General features: G+C 26.8%; 1 protein-coding gene across 1 annotated transcript; it reads left to right on the forward strand.

Moving 5' to 3' along the window:
* Window positions 1-192: 192 nt before the first annotated feature.
* On the forward strand, window positions 193-17,413 carry cm (AP-3 complex subunit carmine). The gene is made up of 12 exons (XM_087163487.1): window positions 193-463; window positions 2,211-2,395; window positions 4,870-4,982; window positions 6,091-6,212; window positions 6,699-6,858; window positions 6,997-7,110; window positions 7,868-7,941; window positions 9,301-9,391; window positions 12,895-13,053; window positions 14,510-14,560; window positions 15,817-15,885; window positions 17,116-17,413. The coding sequence occupies exons 1-12, from the start codon at window positions 429-431 to the stop codon at window positions 17,182-17,184; spliced, it is 1,242 nt and encodes a 413-aa protein (XP_087019613.1). The 5' UTR covers window positions 193-428; the 3' UTR covers window positions 17,185-17,413.
* Window positions 17,414-17,842: the final 429 nt, after the last annotated feature.

Consider the following 17,842-nt stretch of genomic DNA (forward strand, 5'->3'; position numbering starts at 1 on the left):
GATTTCACTTTTCTGCAAAAATTAAATAATGGAGTAAAATAACGAATTAAGAATAATTTGCCTTAAATAAAAAAAATTATATTTACTAAATTTGATATTTTTAAAAACCTCGATAATCGATATACATTTTTGACAGGCTGTCTGAGGCTTACGTAATTTCCAATTCATCAGTTCTGTATGTACAGTTTTTTCAGTTTTGAATCAAAATATTTTGTATAATCTGTATAAATCTGGGACTATTCACCACTTACAGTTTAGTCCATTCAGAACAGTGCGCAGAATTGAACTACTTAATTTTATTACTGATCTCTTGTGATGTAAACAATACAAGTTTATTTCCGAAGAAAACATTCCATTTAGTATTTTTCATCACTTTTCTCTAATTGTTTTTTTTTTATATCTGAGTAGTTTATTTAAATTAATTAATTATGATTCACAGCCTTTTTATTATAAATCAGTCTGGGTAAGTGTTCTTCCAATCATGTATATCAAAATTAAGTTAAATGTAAAAAGTTTGATCACACAACTAGGTTAAATGTATTGAGAAGTTATTGCTATGTGATTTCTTGTTCCCAATAGCAAATGAAATATGTGTCCTAATTTGCGTCTTCGATATAAATGTGACTTATATGACAAATGATACAGACATGACAAAATTTAAATGTTAATATTCCAGTCAATTTCAAAATTTATTTTTCATAATTTAATCTTTCTTTAATTGCAAAAAGAAGAAATGTCGTTTAAAATAAATTTTTTTAAAAGGAATAAAGTTGAAGTTTTTGTTTCAAGACCTGACGCTACTCTATTATCAACTATATAGGGTTATCATAAAAAATAGCATAGCTTTTATTCCCATCTATAATGTATTAGTGTAAATTCTATGAGTTTTTGTTTTAGGAAAAAAGGAATCAAAAGCAAAAGATTTGCTTCAAAATTTATTAGAATATGAGGAATTTAAATTTTAAATATGGGACCTCTGATTTTTCTTTCTAAAGGCAGCTTAACATAATTAATCATAAAAATATAATAATATTAGATAATACAATGTTTTTTTTCTTAATTTCGGAAAATTCTATCCTTTTTTTTAAATTTAAGATCCAAAAGAAATTTATTTCTCTAAAATTTAAAAAATAATTTTTATGTCTGCTTTTCATGAAATTGACCATTTTTAAATGTTTATAATAACTGTAGATATTGTTTATTCACTTTTATCCAAAGTTATATTCATTTAAAAATTACACATTGGTGCAAAATTTTTGTGACGGTTAAGATGATCATTGACTTGTTGCATTTCTTTTAATGGTGCTATAGTTGTAGCACTTTGCATTGCACTAGAGCTGCACAATGGGCTTTTAGCAACGATCTGGGAGCCATCCCTCAGAATGATCCGAAGACACGCCATCACGATTTTGATCATCTGCAGAGGGGATGGCACCCCCTCTTTGGTAGCCCAACGACCTGCTCCTGAAGTCGAGCACTTTACGATAGAACAGTTTAAGGAGGACCAATACTGCACACCCTCGGTCCCTATGCAGACTGTTCCAAATGGTCACCCACCTGCACACTGACCGCAGCCAGTAATGCTTGACTTTGGTGATCTGCTAAGAACCTTGTCTTAACAATCAATCCACTGTGGGATGCATTCCATTTAATGATCTGCAGTAAAGGACAATATAACATATGTGCTAACATATTGGTAATACTTTTCTATCTTGCAATTGTAATTCAAGCTTTAAAATTGTTGTTAAGTCATTACATATGATAGAAATAAAGAAAGTATTTTTGCTTAATCATAAAATAATAATAATGATATTAATTGTGTCCTTCAAACTTGTAAACTATCTAAAATATGAAAAAATATTAAAACTTTATAAAAATATTCTTGTTTATTTATAAAAATATTTTATAAATTCCTTACTTTGCTGTTCTTTGAACTAGGCAGTTTTGATTTCTTCTAAATATTTATTTAATCGTTTCAAAAGGAAAAATATAATTGAATTTTTTTAAATTGTCTAGTACTATATTTTTTGTTACAAATTACGAATCAAATTAAACTTATTTTATTAGTTTGTATTTATTATTTAGTCTATATCATTAACTTTCAATTTTTGTTTAAATTTAAAACTTGTTGCTTAATTTCTTATTGTATTTACTTAAATCATACATTAGAAGTTTATGCATTGTTAGTAACTAAATACATAATTTTTTAGAGATGTTTTCATGGAAAAACACTGGAAAAGTGTAATACATCGGTCTGTATGTGATTACTTTTTTGATGCTCAACGTAAAGCAGCTTCACCTGAAGATATACAGCCTATTATAGCCACTCCACATCATTACCTTATAAGCATCTATCGATGTAATTTATTTTTTGTTGCTGTTACAACTTCCGAAGGTATTTACATTATACTTCATTTTCTATGGAAATTTGTTGAACATTTTATTTTAAAAGTAAGATTGCTATCCATCTTAGCATTTGATTAAAAAATAATTTACTACATTTTACCTAAAATCAAATTAACTGCTAATGTTATAAGTGTCACAAGCAGACCTTTTATTCTTAATTTCATTTTCCACCTTTCCTCTATGGGAAAGGAAAATAAATTTAAGTATCACAGAGGAAGGAAAAAAAGTGTTCTAACTACTAAATCAAAATTGTAAATTATTTTAAATGATGAAAAGTTAGTAACTTCAAACAGTTATGTATAGTTGGGGGGAAAAATTTAGATTTGCTTTAATGTTGAAAATCAATGGAAATTAGTAAATTTTATACTCCAAATATTTGCTATACTTGAAATTATTACCATATGTAATATGCAGAGCTATAATATCCAACTGATTGTTTGTAATCTAAGATAGTCTGTTGTGGATAAATTTAAGAATATTTAAATACCAAATATTTTGAAGTTAAGGGAGAAAATATGTGTAGCCTTTAATTTTTTCATAGTCTTTTTATAACATTTTTAATATTAAAACTTTATTCACTTATAAGTAGTTTATCATTTTGTTTGTGAGAAAAATCTTTCTTATTGCTATTATACGTAAAATATAAACCTTAACAGCTGTGTAATATTTAACCTAATGATCTGATTTTCATATATTAAGGTGTAATCTGAAAGGTTTGAAGGACCAACTTAAAGAATTACTTTATGCAGACAATATTCTGAGTTATGAACAGACTAAAAAATATACTTTTTCTGAATAAACATGTCTTTATTTTCACAGATTTAGGTTTTTGTTGCTCAAATTGTAAATCTTCAAATATATCTAGAAACTGTAGCTCCAATAGGGTTTTTAGGAGAGCAAATGCATGTCAGGGATGAGATTTTTTCGCTTTTGTCTCTCGAATTTCAGCCTTTTTATCAAAAATTTTGATTCTCTATAAGTTTATATCTATATATATTCCGCTTTTTCTGAAAACTCAGCCGTTGAAATAAAATAATTATATCTATTTCCGATTTGATTATAATATATCTAAAGATGTATAGAAAATTCAAACTACGTAGCTGCCAACCCTTCCGCATACTACTTATTTCAGCTATTAGTTTTTAAGAGCAGAAAATATGATTTTTCTCATTTTTACCCGTCCCCTAGATAGCTCAAATTTACCTGATTTTTATTCACGCAATTTCAATATCGTTCATTGCAGTTCTTATTTACGAGATTTACAAATCCAATATCACGATTTGTATTGAGGCATTTTTAAAATTCTATGTAACGATTCGATTTAAAATCCAGCGAACGATTTAAAATCCAAAATCGCTGTTTGTATTCATGCAATTTTTAAATCCTTTATCGCGATTCTTGTAAAAGGTAAGTTTTTTTTTCTTGAATTAGTTATACTATAAATGCGGCAGTTTTTCTATCGATGATTCTTGCTATACCTAGGCATTACAACATCAGCGAAGCTGGATGAGAGTATGTTACTGATAGTTTTGCTATAAATCACGTAAGATTTACTGGCTTGAAAATTTAGCTTTTTTGCCTTTTGGCCAATCTCATCCCTGGCATGTTCATATAATGTAATTTTGTCTAATCTCTGGAACTATTTAAGCGAATCAAAACAATTTCGTATATTATTAAATTATCCTATTATTTTTATTTAAAAATAATTTTATAAAATATAAATAATTTTATAAATTATGGGGTTTTCAGGAGAGCAAACACATGTTTATATAATGTAACTTTGTCATATCTCTGAAACTATTTAAGCGAATCAAAACAATTTCGTATATAATTAAATTATCCTATTATTTTTATCTAAAAATAATTCTATAAAATCGATAATTTTTTTTTTAAAATTTAGATTATGCAATATTTTATTATTTAGGATTTTATATTGGACCGTATTTCCCAGTTTAAACATGTTCTCGTATCTTGAGGATCGGTTAAAAAAAATCTTCACTCTTGGTCAGAAAAAAATTGAATGTTTCTTCAGAAAAATTTTATATTCTTCTGTTTTTGTTGCTTAAAACATTGCATGTTTCACTCTAAGTTAATTCCTCAAAGCATTCAGTATCTTTGTATGCAAAATTCTGATTAGTAGATCGAAAGTAATTCAGCTGTTCCATTTTTTTATTTTTCTATCCTTAATCAATTAATTGTTTCACACTTATACAATATGGCATTGAAATTAATATTCAATACACAACTTTCTGATTAAGTAACAAGGAAAGAAACTTGTTTTTTCAGTAGATAAAATAACAGAAAAGACTTTCTTAGCTGATCCAAACGCTCATTTGGTTTAAGAATAGTAGGCTTATTTTGTATAGGTATGGCCTGGTATTTCCCCTGCAGTAATGTTATGCTTAATTGTTCAATAAACTATGTGTGGCTTTTTATGATATTTATAGTCTCTTTTATTTTTAGTATCGCCTCTTTTTGTGATAGAATTCTTACATAGAGTGGTAGACACATTTGAAGATTATTTTGGAGATTGCACTGAGTCTCTTATTAAAGAACACTATGTTGTTGTGTATGAGGTATTATTATTGTTTTTAATTAATTCAGAATAGTTTTGTTTATTTAAGCTCTTTAATGTTGTAATTATAGCATTAATTTTTCATTTATTCCAAGTATGTAATTTGTTTGTTAATTTTTATGGAGAGTCCTTAGTTATCCTAATTCTCATCACTTAAATTTCATATTCTTGAAACATTTATTCTTATTATTTAAACTATAACACTTTAATCCAGAATCTAGAATTTACTTCAATTTCTTTAAGTATGTTTTGATTTTTGGGAAGAATACACTTTTTCTTGCAAAATCTTAAAATATGTCAGCTTAGAAATACAAATTCCTAAATTTTCTACGTGGGACTTATATTTTTTATACACAAGTCAGCCAAAGAAGCTCTGTAAATCATACATTACAGTTGTTTTTCGTTCATTGTTTTGCAATTTAATAAAAATTATTTAATGTGCTCAAATTTATAGCATAAGAAAGCATCGTTAAATTTTATCTCATTTTTTTTCCTGTTTAGTCAAAATTTAAATGTATGAAAATATTTTTATTTTTATGTTAAGTACAAAATCATGAAATATTATTAAAAGGGAATAATTCTAGCTGTAGCAAAATTCATTTAAAATAACCCATATTGATTTATTTTACTTAGCTTAAAATATAAAATTGATAACTTACTCTTATTTATTGAACTTAATATTTTGTTCAGTTATCTACTGCTATTGTTTATAAAAAATTACATCCAATATGGATTCAGATTTACATGCAGATGTAAAATATTTCAAAGTTATCAATAAATCTGTGTTATTAAATGTTAAGCAAATGAATGTAAAACCATTTTATCTTGTTTCAATATCCTTCACTTGTGAGTATATAATATTCCACGTAAAATATTCCACTTCCATTCATGTTCTCTGAAATAGCATGTAACTGATTGTGATATGAATAAATTTCTTATATTTCATCTTCTAATTGTACCCTAAAATGTCTTTACTGTGATATGCTTATTAAATAATTTTTACTGAAGTTATTTTGCATTATAACTTATTGAATTAATTAGTAGTATTCTTTAGTTTAGGGACTATTTTGTAATATACTTTATAAAAATTAACAATTTGCACTTTGCAGCTTTTGGATGAGATGTTGGATAATGGTTTCCCATTAGCGACAGAGTCAAACATATTAAAGGAAATGATAAAGCCTCCAAACATCTTGAGAACTATTGCAAATACAGTAACTGGCCGTTCAAAGTAAGTAACTCAGTTGATTAAATAATATGTTTTGAATATAGGTCTGTAGGTAATGGTAAATAAATATTTTTGTCTGGAATATTGAATGTATATTTTCTATTTGTAAATTATTTTATTTGATGAGGGTCCAGACCAATTATCCTTTGTTATGTTTGATCATCAATATTGCTTTATATTTTTAAACATTACATGTATATTTCCGGGAAAGTTTGGTATCGATAGATCCCCCTTTCTGGGTATGACACTCTATATATTTTTTCTTTCTTTGAAATGTCTTTTTTTTATTGGTATATACAAACAGTTGCGAATGTAGATGTTTATTAATTGAATCAAAGTTTGTAACTTTTGCTATGTTTATGAGCAATGCATTGAAATATGCATGTAATGATGCTTTTATTAATAAATGTTTTAATATTATTATATTATGTTATTAAGTAAAAAAAGAAACGAATTTGTATACTCATTAAATATACATCTTTTCTTTAGTATTAGTAGTACTTTACCAACTGGACAGCTTTCAAGTATACCTTGGCGAAGAACTGGTGTCAAATATGCCAATAATGAAGCATACTTTGATATAATTGAAGAAATTGATGCCATTATGGACAATCGAGGATCTGTCATTTCTGCTGAAATCCAAGGATGTGTAAGTCTAAATTATTGCAATTTTTCTTTTAATTGTAATTTTTTTTTTAAATTTTAAAAATTGTGCACATAGTATGAATTATTTAAATTATTCTTTTCAGCACTAATAATATATATGTAATTTTCTTTTTTTACATAGATTGATTGTTGTATAAAATTGAGTGGTATGCCTGACCTAAGCTTGTCTTTTGTTAACCCTAGAATATTTGATGATGTTAGCTTCCATCCCTGTGTGAGGTTTAGACGTTGGGAGGTAATTTATTTCACTTATTCTTGTTCAATTAAAATGTATTATTAGATGCTTAATCCAAAACCTAGATAAAAAATTTTATAAAAAAATAGTATTTCGATAATTGTTTTTTTTTTTTTTTGTTGTTTTTTTTTGTTTTTTTTTTTTCAAATTACTACAATTTAATAAACTAAAAAGAGAATAAAAATAATGTCTGTTTTGCAAAGAAGTTGTACTGCAAATGCTGCTAAAATATGATGCAAGCTAAAACTCATGTTTTGTATCAATATTAAATTTCGTTAAAATTTCTATAATTTTGTTACAAATCAAAATATGTTTTGCTGCATAAATATAAGGGATACAAAGTACTCGTACAATGATTTTTGAATCAGACTGAAAAATTTTCTGTGGCAAAAATTTTTCTTTAGAAGGATAAATTAGTATTACTTTTTAATGACTGTCCTTTTCTTTATTATGTAAGCAGGTAAAAGTTTATTCTACTATCAAATGTGGTATTTCTAGTATTATTTTGACATGCTTACTTTTCCTTTCTTATATTGTCAGTAATTATAACATTACTGTTTTTGTTATAGAGTAAAAATGATTTTTAAAGTGCTTTTTAATCAGAAAAAAATGAAGAAAAATTTCTATTATTAACTAAATTTTATTATTACTATTATTTGCATGGTATAAATGTAATATTTGTTTGGATAATCATTCATCAGTTTGTAAATTGTTTTTTTTTTTATTTTTATACTTATATCTTATTTATTATTTCCAGTCTGAACGTATTCTTTCTTTTGTTCCTCCTGATGGAAATTTCAGATTAATGTCCTACCACATTGGATCACAAAAGTATGTGTATTACTATTACATTTTATGTACAAAAGGATTGTTTGACCCATTTGTCTTCTGTATATTTTCATGAAATTCTTATACAGACAGCTTAATTTTAATTATGAATTAGTTTTGTAATTTTTGTTCCCATTAAAAAAATTTAAATAAACTTCTATGTTTGGCATAGTATAGCTTCAGTGTTTCTTTTAACAATGAATTTGATTTTGTTGTCAATATTATATTGAAAAATTAAAATTGGAAAGATAAGATATAAATATTGAACAGAATTTTGATGCTTGCAGCACTTATTTTATTTATTAAAAAAAGTATTATGTATGATTAATTAAGTACTTAATAAGAAGTTTTTAAATCAAGCAAATAGGATTCATGTATTATTCAAAGAAATACAAAATGATTTCCCAAAAGACGTTTATAGGTGATGAACTAACAAGCATAGATAGCGACCTTCAAAATCCTTTGACCATTTTTGTTTTAGCAGGACTCTGACTGAATAAGTATTTTCCCTAAACAAGTATTTGAGATATTTTAAATATTGTTTTTAAATTGAATGTTCGGGATGGAATAACCTGGTCGGCAGGGTGCTGGACCCATTTCCGAGAGTTCATTGGTTCGAACCCCGCCGGCTGAAGACTCCCCGTGTAGTAAAATGGTGACTGATGCACGTTAAATCTGTCGAGTCGCAAAGTCCTCCGTGTTCCCATAACAAATCAAACCTCTGGGGGTTCTGAACTGGAGATTGATCATTCTCTGATTCAGGTCAAAATTACAATCTGTGGATGAATGAATGGGTCCGCCCTATACACGGGCGTGACGTATGGGTGTGGCAGAAGTCTAATTCTTGGATATAGATGGTGCGACTGGAGTACAAGAATAATCTCACCCTTCAGCCTTAACAGGCATACGTCAACAACTAATTGAATAGTCAAAAATTTCATTTTACTCGACTCATTGTTTGTTAAGCTTTCTTTCATCTTACTAACGCTAGTACTATTTTTTTAAAGAACCTTGTATTTTGTATTATTAATGTTATTTTAGATTTCCGATTATGCAGTTTGGCCACCCTACTTTTTCATCAGCCCTACCCTTTCACGTAAAATACAGAAAATGCTTGTAAGAGTCCTAATGGTTTTTACAGGTACAGAATCTCATGTTTGCAAAATTTGTGAAAAGTAACATTCTGATGGGCCCTGGGCTCTGCCCATGTCTAGAGAGGGTGCTGTTTCCCAGACTAAAACTAAATATGGTTTTAATGCATACAGTGTTAAATAATGCAATGTAATGTTAATGATGATGTTATTTTAATGCATTTCTGAAAATTTCATAATGTTTCTTATTGAAAAGCATTAACTATTACAGCATGGTAGCTATGCCATTTTATATCCGTCATGACATCAGTGGTTCAAAGTTGGAAATAATTGTTGGACCTCAAGTTACAATGGGAAAAGCAGTAAGTTATTTTTTGTAGAAATGATTTATGTATTTCTTTCTAATTTATTAAAAATATCAGACAACAAACACATTAGCAGTTTCATTTGTTTACTAAGTAAAAATACTTCTTTTTTTTTGGGGGGGAGCACTAGTCTTCAAAAAATAAGTGACTTGTTATCTGAAAAAAAATTTCATGTTATAAATAATAATAATTTAAATATTCCTTTACAATATAGGTTTCCTCAAAAATTTTAACTTCGTTACAATTTGTTGGAAAAAGTATTATTTAAGTTACTAATCCTTGGGAAGGGCTTTTTGATAGTAACTCACATTTGCATTACATGGAAAGAATAACCTCTCATGGTTAACCCAAGGGCAGGCTCCAAAATGGTCCTATTTTTTCTCCAAAATCCCTTATTTAGAGTAAAGTTTGTTTTAGCCCTCTTTTGAATGATGCGAAAATAATTTTAAAGGTTTCAATTTTAAGTTATAATTGCGATGCATGCTAACTTTGTGTGTCAATCTTTCACTTTATCGATCATGTCGTTTGAACGCCACTGTGATGTTGAGGTTAGTGCTCTGTTGTATATATAGGTCAGTACTGCAATCTTTGAACCTGGGAATCATTAAGATTTTCCATGAAAGTTTTGAGAAAGTCAATGACATCAGAGCTCTATGAATTCAAAATTTTCATGTCCCATTTATTTCATTGGTTTAATAAATATAAGGTGAAATTTGAAATTTTTTCGGGGACTGTCGTGGATCAGCAGAATTCTATCTTTTTTTCGCCTGATTTCCATCATAAGATTTCATTAGTAATTCATAATATTTGTCAAATTTGGGAGCTCATTAACTAAGTGTACAAAAGTAATTGAAGTATCTTATATATCTTACCCTATTTGTTGTTTCTGCATTTTCTGGAAAATTTTTATTGAACTGTTGATCAGATCAATATTGAACTAATCAGTATTGATCTGTTTAATATTGATCTGAGTCAAAAAAATCTTAAATGTACTCAAATACCTATAAAGAGATCAATTATTTTTATTTATTTTTTGTTTTTAACTTTGAAGAATTTAAATCTATGATAATTAATAAAAATTAGTCTGAAATCTTTTTCTTTAGAGCGTCTTTTAGAGCTTTCTAATTATCGAGGTGGACGTAACCCACCTGTGCCAACATTGTACATGATTTCAAAGTTAGATTAATCTCCTTATTATTTTACTTAAAAACAATTGAAGTTATAAACAATAAGCACGGAATTGTCAAAATGGTAAATTGAGGAACCGGGCTAGTTTACTTATGACAGTTATTTTGACTCAATATAATTTCTCGCAGGTTAATGAAACTTTTTTTAAAATTATTTTATTAAAGAGACATTAAAATTTCTAATATTGAATCTTTATTTCAAATTGAGGGAGCATTTTCTAATCAGTTTTCTTAATAAATTTACCTGCTTAGTAATTTTTATATTTTTATGATTGTATCCAATTAGGAATTCAATAATTAATGAAAATTTGACAAAGACCATTCACTAATTTAAATTCATAATATGAATTTATTTAGATATTTATTATCTGTGTAAAAAACAACTGAAAAAAGCTTTTAATGCTGAAGAAAGCTGAAAAAAGCTGTTGCAACCACCGTAGCTGTTGCACCAGAGTGAGCAAGTCAAAGCGTAATCCATGATCCGTCTACCATTGAGGATATTTTACATCAGCACTGTGGTTGGGAGCAGAATCCGTATAGAGCAATTTTCAGTGGGATTTGAAACTGGGTCACCTAATTGGGAGGAGAGTGCTCTGTCCCTTGAACCACTGTGGCTCTCTCTATTCTGATTACAGAAAATTTAAACTGTCTGAAATTACAGTTGCAATTTCATACATAAAGTTGAGATTATGTGTAAAATACAAAGCTCTTTAGCCATTTAATTGTGTTATGTGATGTATTTCTAACTCAATCTGGAATTTTGGTTATTGTGTATTTAAAAGCACTAAAAATATTATAAATTATTATGAATAAATTTACTTAGTTTAAAATAATGTTTGATTTATACTTTTTATTTAAAAAAAATTTCATTTGTGTAGAAAATATAAATAATTTTAGTTTTGCTTGCCAAAATTGAATTTTTTCCTAACAAGACTTTTAGTTATATTCTTCTCTCTTTTAATTAGACTTCTATCCGTTAAGTTCTTTTTATTTAAAGGATTTTGTGTTGAATTTGAAGTTTTTCGCTTTGATTTATGTTTCCAAAACCTGCCAACTCTCAGACTTTTGTGTCCTATCTTAGGTCCTAAGACTAACTAAGTATTTTCTCATGCTTTTTCCCTAATAACTGCATGAGTTGGCAGATCCTTGCATACTTTGAATATATCACCCAAGTCTTTCCTCTAGATCAGCAATTTTGTAATTGAGTGTATATTTGGTTTTGTACTTTTTGTAATACTTTTCTATATTATTATTACTATTTGGAATCCTTTTTTTTCCTTAGATGTCTGATAAAAATTTAAAAAAAAAAAAACATATATAACACTGCTTTTAATAGGTCATAAATGAATGACTTCTCTCTTAACAATGATATCGTAATTCATGTTAAAGTAGCTAATTTCAGTAATCTTCAAATTCCTTTTTTTTTTTTTTTTTTTGGTTGATCCTTTTTCTGTGTTTATAAAGGCTTAGGAAAAGAAAACTAGAGTTCATTACTTGATATTCTAAAAACTCAGTTTTATCCTTAACCGAGAGTGATAGGATCACACTGTTAAGCTTAAAAATGATTGTTTTGATAGAATCATTACAAAATCGTATATAAGTCAATGGCAAGAAAAATATTGCCTAGTGTAATGACTAAGTTACAGCTTGCGCTGTCATCTATTCCTCACAGCTTTTCAACCCGTTAATAAAGAATGTTCAGCTGCATAGCAAAAATCCAGACTTAGTTCTGTTCTTTGCCAAGACAAACTTTGGGAGAAAAATACTTTGACTATGAAAGCAAACCAAGAGAAGTTTTAGAAGGAAAAAAAAAATTATAATTTTTTTCAAAAATTGCTGAATGAGTCCCTCAGTCAGTTTTAAAACAATAGCTTAATTTATTATTCTATAATTTTTAGTAGTAATAAAGACACTTAAATAAATGAAATTTTAAAAATGTGTGAATTTATTTTTTAAATTTTTTTGTTATTTCTTTATTATGCTAAGCAGTGGTCAGGCTTTTTAAATTTCTTAGATTAACAGGTTTGATTTCCGTATAGTAATTTTTCGTGTATAATTAAGATAATTAACACAGCCAAAACCTTTGAATTCTAGAAATGTGGTAATGTATAAAAATGTGTAATTAAAAATAATTTTTTCTTAAAATGGTTTAATCGAATTAACGATAACAAATAAAGTTCTTAGACTTTTTAAAAAAGGCAGTTCTAGCTTCAGTATATTAATGAAGAATTCCAAATTTAACATTAACTTAGCATTAATATTTATTTTTGATTTTTATAAAGTGATAATTTTTATAAAGTTCTTTTGTCATAGTTAGAAAATGTTGTTGTGGAAATTCCTATGCCAAAATCTGTTCTAAACATGACATTGAGACCTTCTCAAGGAAAATATACTTTTGATCCAGTGAGTAAAATTATGGTTTGGGAAGTTGGAAGAATAGAATCTTTAAGGAGACCAAGCATCAAGGGATCTGTAAGTGATTACAATTCATTTTACATTTTTAACTAAGGTTGACAGGTATAGACTGTATTATTTTAATATGTGTACCTGATATATTTCCTTCAGTCAAAATTTGATATTTTAGGAAATAGTATATATATATATATATGTATATATTATTTTTATTTCTAATGGAAGATTAAAAGACAATTGTAGACAGAAAAATAAACTATAAAATTCAAACAAGAAACAGATATAAAAGTAACAAAACAAACTACAGTAAGTCTATAAATCATTCATCTTGGGAGCTCTACAGTATTTCGCCCAACAAGTGTCCCGAATTCAGTGCAAGGCAATGACTCAAATGGTTCACATCCACTTCTTCACAAATATTGCTGAAAGGAATTTTTATACCATATAATTGCCTGGAGAAGCAATCGTGGTCAGTAGCGAGGCAAAAAGTCGCAACACTTTTGTCCCTTGGCCATTAAAGAATATTTGTGATTTCCTTTATCCATTTCTTGATATTATTTGCCTCTCTTATGTTATACCAAAAGTTCTCTCCACTAGATTTTTTAATTAACCGTTTGGCAGTATATAATATATATATATATATATATATATATATATATATATATATATATATATATATATATATATATATATATATATATATATATATATATATATATATATATATATATATATAAAGTTTTAGCTTTAGAGAAGAAAGATTTTCTGAGGACTGAAGCTTTTTTAACAGTGTTTTAGAAACATCATGAAGTTTACAATTTGAAATTGTGTTATAATTTCAAAGATTGTTTTTAAATAAACTATTTTAATCGTGTTCTTGTAGGGTAATGTAAACGATTAAAAAAATTAGGATTTAAAATAATTTAGTGTGTTTTTGCTTTTAAGTAATTTTACAGGTATTTTTACTCATAAAGAAAAGTTACAACATAAGTTCAATTTTTCATGATATAGAATCAATGTTACGATTTTTTAATGTTTTAAGTAATATTTGCTCATGTGCATTTAATTAAAAAAACTCTGCAAGAAAAAAAAAAAAGACTTTGTGCCACCATTTTTGCTTAAAAAAATATATGAATAATTTATATTCGGCAACATAAAACAAGCATTTATGTTTTCATCTCAGGATATTTTATTCAAAAATTATTTCACCTTTTTAGTACACTTATAACAAAATACTTTGTTTTAAAAGAGCATAATTTTTTTTTATTCCATGCAATGGAGTATGATTTTCTATTAATGACAGTATTTTTCTCCATGTTTTAAACAACGTTGAAATAATTTCATCACAATCCGAATTTTAAATTGTAGACTTATGTGAATGACAAAAATTATTGTTGTATGGAAATTTTCCCATTAATATTTTAAACAAATATATCATATTTAACCTGTGCTAATATTTATTTAAATTTTGAAAAGTTATAGACTACTTAATTGTAATTTTTTAATTCCTTTTTAGATTTCTCTTCAAAGTGGAATGTCTAGTCCTGAAAGTAATCCCACCATAACCGTAAGTATATATTTCACATTAATCATAATTCTATACTACTGACAGAAACTACATTACATTTGTTTTAAATTATGTTGATATCAACACTTGTTGATCAACACTGCCACAGTAGTTGCTTATATAAGCAACTACTGTGCCAGTGACATCATCTCTCAGCAAATATTTTAAGTAATATACTATTGACTAACACAGGATAAGATAATTTGTATGTAAAAATTTGTTTCACAATTTCATATCATTGTTGTCACTCAATTAGTTCATTTACACTTGTATTATTATACAATCCAGTTCAGAGCTTGAAGTGAAATGATTTTTTTTTTCTTTCCATACTTTATTGCATTACATATTCAAATCCATGCTCTTTAGATAAATGTTCATTTGGTATTCTTAGATTCATTAATCTAACACATATTCGTGTTTGTTTTTTCTTTCATAATTAAAGACATACACGTATTTAAATTTAATTTTAAAACTGTTGCCTTTTAATGAAAGAAAAATAGCGATTACTTCAAAAACATGTTAATTTTTATAAGTATTCAAGTATTGAAGGCTAATAAACTTGGTTTGTATAGCAGCAATAGTTTGTTAGTTGCATATAATTTGAATGCTAATTTTAACATAGTATTTTTCTGAAACTATAAATGCCAAAGCTATTTCTCATTGCTGGAAAAAAAAATTGCAAATATATGACAGCTTAAAATAATCCATTTAAATTTTATTATCCTGCCAAATGGCCGTGCACATGTAAAACTTTCACTCCATTTTTTATCTACAAATGGTCCTGTGCATAGAAAGAATATTTTTTTTATTTTTGGTCGATAGCACATGCCTATCTATACTTAGATAGGCAGGAAATGATTTTTCATACCACAATTTCTGATTGGGAGGGGGTCGTCTGAATCACAGATCTATTAAAAAAAAGTCCAACTGCCTGTGAGTTGATAAAATATAATATATCTGATATCAACTTTCTCTTTTGAAAATGTTACAAACGTTTGTCTTATTTCTAAACAAACTTGTTTGATTTGAACTTTATATTCGTTATCTTTTAGTAACTGATTACCTGATTTGTGTAGTAAAATAGGAAATTTATTATGTATACATTTGTCGATCTTGTAAAAAATACCATTACTGTTTTTTGTGATAACAATAAGTGTTTAACAATACTATTCAAGAATTTAGTTAATTTGCAAGTCATGCTCAACTCCTTTTTAATTTAGAAATCGTATTTTATCTTTATTTATTTTTTATTTCAGGTAAAGTTTACAATCAATCAGCTGGCTATTTCTGGATTAAAAGTAAACCGTTTGGACATGTATGGCGAAGTAAGATATATTAATTTCAGTTTTTTTTTCGCTCTTAATTAATATTGTGATTCTTTTAGATATATATCAATGTTTTTTTTTTTTTATAAATTTCCTAGCAACACTAATTTAGTTCATCAGAATACCATTTGTTTGCCTTTTTTATTTTATGTTTGCCATTTTGAATAACTTTAAAAACATATAATATTAACACTAAGCAAACCTAAAACATCATTTTTTTTCCATAGTACCCTAGTCTGAAGCATAATCTCACTCTACAGATTTGTTTGAAAATGATAAATTGATGACAGTTAAACAATTTATAATCAAATCAAATTATTTCCTTAGAAATCTGACTATCTGATATATGTATATATTTGTGCAAAGTTGTTTAACTAATCTATGCTGAAATAAAATTCAGTTTGCTCACAAAGCTCAATATTGGATTAGTGCTAGGTTGGAATTCCTGTCCTAACATATACTTTAAGATTCAAAAGTTTTTTATATAGATTTATTTTCTGGGTAAAATGGAAAAATTCCCGATAAAATAGTATTATTTTAACTCAATGTCCTTTTTATTCTAAAATATAGGTGTCTGAAAAGCTATCAAACTGTACCACAGAATGGGTACACTCTTCATTCTACACTCTTATTTTATTGCACACATCTGTGCCTTTCAGAAAGAAGAAAAAAAAAAAAAGACTGAAGAAGGCAATATAACTAAATTCATATTTTACAGAATTTTAGAAAAAAAAAGTTTTAATTATTTATAAAAGTAGAATATTATATAAAAGTAGAATTATTTTTCTGATTGAGACAAATTGATGATTAGTATTTTCTATATATTTGTTTCAATTTAAATAAGCAAGGATTCTTTTTCAACCATGACACCTTTCTTCGAGAAGTAAATGGTGATTAATAGTCATCTTTAATATGCATTATCAACATTTTGGTTTTTAATTTTTTCAAGTATGAAGAATATAAAAATTGAATATTTTTATTAAGAAAATTATTATAATTGAAATTGATGTGTACTAGCATTTTGGGTAAATAGTACCATACAAATTTAGTAATTTATTAATTAATCAAAATGTTGGTTGGATTAGAAATTCAATAATTTTGATAGATAAATGATAATTTTTCTTGAAACTTTTACAGCATTTGTGTGAAAAGAAAAACTTTTCAAAGACACATTTGCTTTTGATATAGAGAGTAACATCACTTTTTTAATATGAATGTCTATATTTACAGAAATACAAGCCATTTAAAGGAGTGAAATATGTCACTAAAGCTGGAAGATTTCAAGTTCGAACTGACTGAAATATGTTGCCTAGAAACTTTTGTTTTAAATGTACTATTTATTTTTAGGGTAAATGATATAGTTTTAATTGTTAAATATAAGATATTGAACAATGATCATTTAAATTTTCCATTATGTTTATCATATGATTTCAATTATGTTTATTATTCTGTAACTGGGTTCAAATTCTGTATATTTTGTTGAAAATTTAAATATTTTTATAAGGAAAAAAAATGAGTACTCTAAAAACTGGTTTTGTTTCTATTGTGTGCATCTTTCTAAATATTGAACTGTTTCATAAATTGTGTTACTCAAGGCTTTCTCAATAATCCTGATTTTTTTTTTTTTTTTAATTTAAACTAGAGCTAAACCTATAGAGCATGGATACAATTTTGGATTCATCCCGAAATAATTTTTCTTAGACACACTCACACACATAATATACACATTGTATTTGAGATGGAAAAAAAAGATAGAGATCTTGACTTTTTTTAAAATTAATGTTTGGATAATAAACAGACCAGATTATTTCTGTAAACGAAATTATATTGGATAATACAAAATTTTTTCTTTCAAAATAGTTACATTTTGCTAATTTTTTTGGATAACGGAATCTATTTAAAAAAAACTGAAACCCATGATAATATTTTATAACAATACGAAGTATGCTAGAATATA

The sequence above is a fragment of the Parasteatoda tepidariorum genome, chromosome 1 (assembly GCF_982258835.1).
Source record: "Parasteatoda tepidariorum strain Cologne lab strain chromosome 1, Ptep-v5.0, whole genome shotgun sequence".
NCBI lineage: Eukaryota > Metazoa > Arthropoda > Arachnida > Araneae > Theridiidae > Parasteatoda > Parasteatoda tepidariorum.